This window comes from Anarhichas minor, unplaced genomic scaffold, assembly GCF_050575085.1.
Source record: "Anarhichas minor isolate MPS153535 unplaced genomic scaffold, ASM5057508v1 ptg000004l, whole genome shotgun sequence".
In the NCBI taxonomy this organism is placed as follows: domain Eukaryota; kingdom Metazoa; phylum Chordata; class Actinopteri; order Perciformes; family Anarhichadidae; genus Anarhichas; species Anarhichas minor.
Genome location: NW_027466450.1, coordinates 17,236,647 through 17,242,646, shown reverse-complemented (window position 1 = coordinate 17,242,646; position 6,000 = coordinate 17,236,647). Strand labels below are relative to the sequence as shown.

Below are 6,000 nucleotides of genomic sequence, written 5' to 3'. Positions count from 1 at the left end.
ACAGTCGGCTCCAGCTATTGGCAGTGACCGAGACATGACAGACGGGTGGACGCACTCATTTCCAGTCTCCGTCCACGTGGCTCCGGCACATCGTTCCAGATCCAGTCGTCACCGAGTTTGAAAGACAGACTGAATAAGTAACAGATATTTAAAAAACATTTCATCTAGCCGCTCCTCTACTGTACGGGAAAGTGGTCAACAACTTGAATAACAAACTGCATATATGTGGTTATTTTGGTGCAGCAGTGAGCTGGGACCAAGAAACAAAGGCAGCTTAAAGGAGATCATTCATTTGATGAGGAACACCTGTGATCGTCCTACGGTGAAGTGTCGAAATGTCCCATTTATGTGACTTTGTTTAAACTGCGACAATGATTTTCCATCTTTCTCACCGCGACATCACATTTTCTTCATGGCAATTTATTTCGGTTCATTTGCTATTTATCTAAGAACACATGAGGGTCGCTGCCGTGCTGCCGTCTTCGTCCCACACTGACTCACAGGAGCTGACTGATGTTCCTGTTTTGCTGCGTGTTCATAACTTCTTCTCACATCCTGCGGCATCACGTCATGTGATCGACCTTCACATTCAGTCTGAACACACCTTTGTGAAGTCATGTGTGGGTTTTGTCTGGACAGATACTCTGCTGTTTGTGTAGTGTGTTGCTCTTTTGACCTAAAATGGCCTAAATCTATAAGACAGAAATGTAAAATGCCAACAGCGACCCTGTCTGTCACGGTTTATTCCCGCCTTTATTTCTAATGTGCCGCCTCTTCAGGGACCAAAGCCAAGTAAAAAGGCTGTTTTATTGCTTTTCACATGTTTCCCCCTTTGCTCAGGTCAGTGGTGGTCACATGAAACCAAAATATTAAAGTGTTTGACCGTTGCTGCTGTTTCACTTTGTCCTGCTTAAGATGAAGAGTTTCATTCCAAAAGATTGTCCAAAGCCGTCACGTACAACTGTGATAATTCAAGTAGCACAAAGGCATCGCTTCAAAGGGACTCCTTTATGTACGGAATGTGCCCGCTCTAAACAAATGATCCATTTCAGCAAAAGACAAAAGAAAAGAAACTTGAGAGATTCACACAAAATTGTCTGACTGCTTTTCCACTGATGAATTTTAGCTTGTTATTAATTGTGTCTTTGTAAAACTTTTTCCTCTTTTATTTAGACTTTTGGGGTGGGGTCTCTTCAGACGTTTGTGCTGCAGGCGCGTTGAACTCAACTGAGCTTTAGGAAATAAAAACCCAAAACAAAAGCAGGGAAATCAAACCTGCAGAATCTGTAAAACTGTGGCCGAATGAGACGTGTTGACTGTTCCTGTGTGTGATGTAAACGTGAGCAATAAAAGCCAGAGTCAAGCTTTCCACGTGTTCCTCGTGAGTTCTGCTTTTTGGATCGATGTTATTTTGCTGAAGGACGCTGATGGATGAACTGTGGTTTGATGTTGTGTAGATAAATAAACAGCTTCATTACAGATGTAGACAAACTACTAATATTTCTTTGATTTTGCACAAATTCTTTTTTATAGATTATAGAAGTTTATAGAAGATTATAGAAGTTATCTGATGTTATTATTAACAGATCAAAGTCAACGTAACAAGCTCACTTTTCCCAAACACAAAATCACAAACAGTAACACTGGAGGAGGAAATAAGACGAATAAGGCTTTTTTTTGTTGTTTCTTTTTAAAACAAATTATTTAAATTGTTCAACTGATGACATAAGACGTAAAAGTAAGATACAGATATTAAAGCGTACCGGCAACATCAACAAGCTACAAACGGCCGTTTCATTCTGTCGAGTAAGAAGCATCATTCCAGCGGTCGTTTAATTATCGTACATGCGAGCGTTAGAAACTGCCCAGGTCGATGTCAGGAGAGGCCGCTTGCTATCTTTCCTTCGGAATTAGAAGGACGTGTGCTTCGTTGGGGTTGGGGGGGGAGGGGGCGGAGCTCTAAAAGCAGGTAGCGGTGTGATTGGCCGAACCGCTGCTAGGCAGAGCTTTGGCGAGGCTGAAGCTACGAAGCCCGTTAGCCGCTCGTTCTCCCGGATAGAAACACGAACAGCAGGAGCTCCTGGTGGCGGCGGCGGGTTTTTGGGCTTTACGAGGTTTAAGTGAGGCGTTGACATGGCAACGAGACCAACCGTCTCTCCCGGCTCACATGGACTCAAACTCGTCGATGCGCTGCTTGGTGTTGCCCTGGCGGATCTGGCGCAGGGTTTTGTACTTGTCTCTGCCCACTCGGACGTTCTCGGCATGCAGCATGTCGTTCTGGGTCTTCTTGGTGTCGTCTCGGGCCTCGGCTAGCTCCGAACTCAACGCCTGGACAGAAGACAGAAGACAGAAGAATATTGATGCGTTTTCATCTGTATGTGTAGCAGAAAGATGATAAACTGAATGATTCATGGTCTAAGCAAGTAATGTGCATTAATAACAAACTAACTTGTGCATGTAAACATTTGGGTTTCTGGAGAAACTGTGCGATAAGGAAACCCAGTCAGTTTTTTTTTAGGGCTTCTTAGATCCTAAAACATTTTTCGGGCGGGAGTCTTAAAGAGACAGGCGCTGAAACAGAGCGTTTCAGACAGAAGGTGAATACAGGTACATTCAGAGAGACTGTGTGAGGAAAATAATGTGGTTTTTTTCACATTAAAGCTTGTAAACAAGAACCCCAAAATACAAGTATGGACCTGAAGATGAGCATGAAATGTCCCCTTTAAGTCGTTGCACCTTTAAGATCCTAAAGAATCAGTAACTTCTGACAGATTTGTGTCAAAACAAAGGAGACTAGATTGATATTAGAAGCTGTTTGCATCCTTTGTTTCTCTATGTGACACTAACTGTTTTGACACTTTGCGGTTTGCTTGTGAAGCATGAAGAAACATTCTGACAGAAGGTTACAAATAATTCCTTCTGCATGAAAGGCTGTCACGTCAGACTGACGGACTCAAAGGTTCTGACTTGTGTTTGAACACGTCAGGGCTCTGGTGGACGCGTTTCCTTTGGAGCAGCGTTTTAGTGTCGGCCGGTTTGTCTCACTTTTAAAGCCTCTGAAGCCTCACAGGTGTTTCCAGTTCATCTGACTGATCTCAGGACTGCGTGGACGTCTTTCTGTTGAACCTGGTACAGCTGGACTAATCACACCTTTGTGACCCACTCAATTCCATCACAGCTCCGCCTGCCTTCAACCTGAGCAGAGTACTAATCAACCAGAGTAACTGAAAACACCTGACGCTGCACTTAACCCCCGAAATGCATTTTAATTGTCTCTGTGTGTGTTTGAATCGTCTACTTTCAGACAGACGTCTCCTTCTTTGTCTACTTATATTTATTAACAGTATTTGTGCTGTACAGTTTTATAAGGTTGTATCATGATGTGTTGTAGAAATGATCACTATAGAAGGTAAATTCATCAAATGTAATTATGTAAAATGTAGTTTTTGGCGAGAATAAAAACAGCTGTTTGAAGTAGATTTCACAGTAATATGAAATAGATATTAGAGCTGAACTATGACCTGTTTAACTTCCTAACATTAGCTCTAAGCTGCTTAAAATATATAATTTCAACTATGAATGACAATAATTGTTTTTAATCAAAGCAAATCATTTATTTTCTAATCATTTGAATTGTTGTTATGCAAATAACCACTATCGATGACTATAACCATGTGAAAGGATAACAATACTGATGGTTTAAAATATGTAAAGAGTTAGTCCGGAGCCCCGTCTGTACGTTCTCTTTTTACACCCAACAATTGATCAGATCCTGATCCTGAAGAAGAATCAACAATGGGATTGGTATCGATAGAATCGTATAATTGCTATCGATCATTTCACATCTTGACGATACGTATCACGATATTAAGCATGACGTCTGGTGGTTCAATAAATAGTCTTAATGTAAAAAACACACGGTAAAGACTCTTTTTATATACTTCTGTGTGAAATAAATACAAATATATAAAATATGTTTTTATTAAATTAAAAACGAACCATAACGTTACGCAAAATGAACATAACAGTTTCAAGAAAAATTATAGCAAAAAAGTGAATAAATATTAGCTTGTTAATTGAATTGAACTGAGTAGAAATAAACTCTGATGTAAAAACTAAATATTTTACATCAGAGTTTTTGAGTTATTTGTGCTTGTTAATATCTATTCAGACGAGCTCATGAACGATCACACCGTATCGTTGCCCAGCTCTAACCGATGACGTAATCTACCTGCAGCTGCTTCTTGACCCGCTCGTTCTTCTGCGCCTCCGTGACGCGCTCCTCTTCGCTGCGGTCGCCGACTCCGTCGCTGAGCAGCAGCTCTGCGCTCGCCTCGGCGCTCGTCTCGTCCTCCTCGTCCTGCTCCGGCGCCGGCGGAGACGTCATGGCCGTCTTCAGCTCCTCCCTGGTCTTCTCCAGGTCGTCCTGTGCTGACAAAGCCTGTGAAGAACATTCATGCACACGTTCAGAGAGACAAACCCAGCTGACAGTTTACAGACATTGATACAGACGATATGGACACACACATCTAACTGTGATCATTGTGAAGTGAGGGCTTTGAGTCTTTGGGTCTTTTTCTCTTCCACATAATGAGACTTCTACCCAGGGTTGTTGATAATAATTTCTAGATTTTGCATAAAAAAATATAAGCATAGAATGATGAGCCCAGACACACACACACATTAAGTTATTATTTATATATAAACGGGTTCTGTTACTTTGTGCTGCCACTCTGTTGCTTCGTCTTCTTTTCTCCTCTTGGCTTCCTCCAGCAGAGCGATTCTGGCAGTGAACTCTGCCAACTCAGCAGCCTGTTGGGAAGATAACAACACGCCGGGAAAACGTTACCAAACGGAACTCAACGTGGTTTCCAAAAAACTAATTTACAACAATATGAAAGAGACAGAATCAGCAACTTCTCATGTTTGATAAACAAACAAACAGCATATCGGTGATCCCCGAACCAGTCAGAGATAGACACAGCTGGTGTTTAATGAATATATGTAGTATAACCGCTGTGATGTTTGACTGAACGAACACAATCGTCTGGAGGACAAGTATCAGACTGATCACTCCCACGTCTCACTCCCACATCTCACTCCCACGATCACTTTCTTTTTACAGTACGTGTGTAAACACGAGGCTGATGCCCAATAAAAAGGCACAGAATAACTGTGGGTCGGCCTCTGAACCCCACTCTGTGAAACTTTGACTGAACTTCAGGAAGTGAACACAGAGAGGAGAGGAGAGAGGAGAGGAGAGAGGAGAGGAGAGAGGAGAGAGAGGAGAGAGGAGAGGAGAGAGGAGAGAGGAGAGAGAGGAGAGAGGAGAGGAGAGAGGAGAGGAGAGGAGAGAGGAGAGGAGAGAGGAGAGGAGAGAGGAGAGGAGAGAGGAGAGGAGAGGAGAGAGGAGAGGAGAGAGAGGAGAGAGGAGAGGAGAGAGGAGAGGAGAGGAGAGAGGAGAGGAGAGAGGAGAGGAGAGAGGAGAGGAGAGAGGAGAGGAGAGAGGAGAGGAGAGGGGAGAGGAGAGGAGAGAGGAGAGGAGAGAGGAGAGGAGAGGAGAGAGGAGAGGAGAGAGGAGAGAGAGGAGAGAGGAGAGGAGAGGAGAGGAGAGAGGAGAGAGGAGAGGAGAGAGGAGAGGAGAGGAGAGAGGAGAGAGGAGAGGAGAGGGGAGAGGAGAGGAGAGAGGAGAGGAGAGAGGAGAGGAGAGAGGAGAGAGAGGAGAGAGAGGAGAGAGGAGAGGAGAGAGGAGAGGAGAGGGGAGAGGAGAGAGGAGAGAGGAGAGGAGAGAGGAGAGGAGAGGGGAGAGGAGAGGAGAGAGGAGAGGAGAGAGGAGAGGAGAGGAGAGAGAGGAGAGAGGAGAGAGAGGAGAGAGGAGGAGAGAGGAGAGGAGAGGAGGAGAGAGGAGAGGAGAGGAGAGAGGGGAGAGGAGAGGAGAGAGGAGAGAGGAGAGGAGAGGAGAGAGGAGAGAAGGGAGAGAGGAGAGGAGAGAGGAGAGGG

General features: G+C 44.1%; 1 protein-coding gene across 3 annotated transcripts in view; it reads right to left on the bottom strand.

The window, feature by feature from the left end:
• Positions 1-1,508: 1,508 nt before the first annotated feature.
• The window catches only part of LOC142971057 (radixin-like), a 29,779-nt gene continuing 25,287 nt past the window's right edge, over positions 1,509-6,000 (bottom strand). For 2 of the 3 annotated variants that reach the window (XM_076111665.1, XM_076111658.1), the window contains 3 exons: positions 4,720-4,812; positions 4,232-4,441; positions 1,509-2,328 (listed from right to left, as the gene is read on the bottom strand). In XM_076111665.1, coding sequence (XP_075967780.1) covers positions 2,164-2,328; positions 4,232-4,441; positions 4,720-4,812 — 468 coding nt within the window. In that variant the 3' untranslated portion in view covers positions 1,509-2,163. Of the gene's footprint in view, positions 2,329-3,045; positions 3,196-4,231; positions 4,442-4,719; positions 4,813-6,000 lie in introns of all 3 variants that reach the window. The other variant, XR_012959329.1, reaches the window with a different exon arrangement.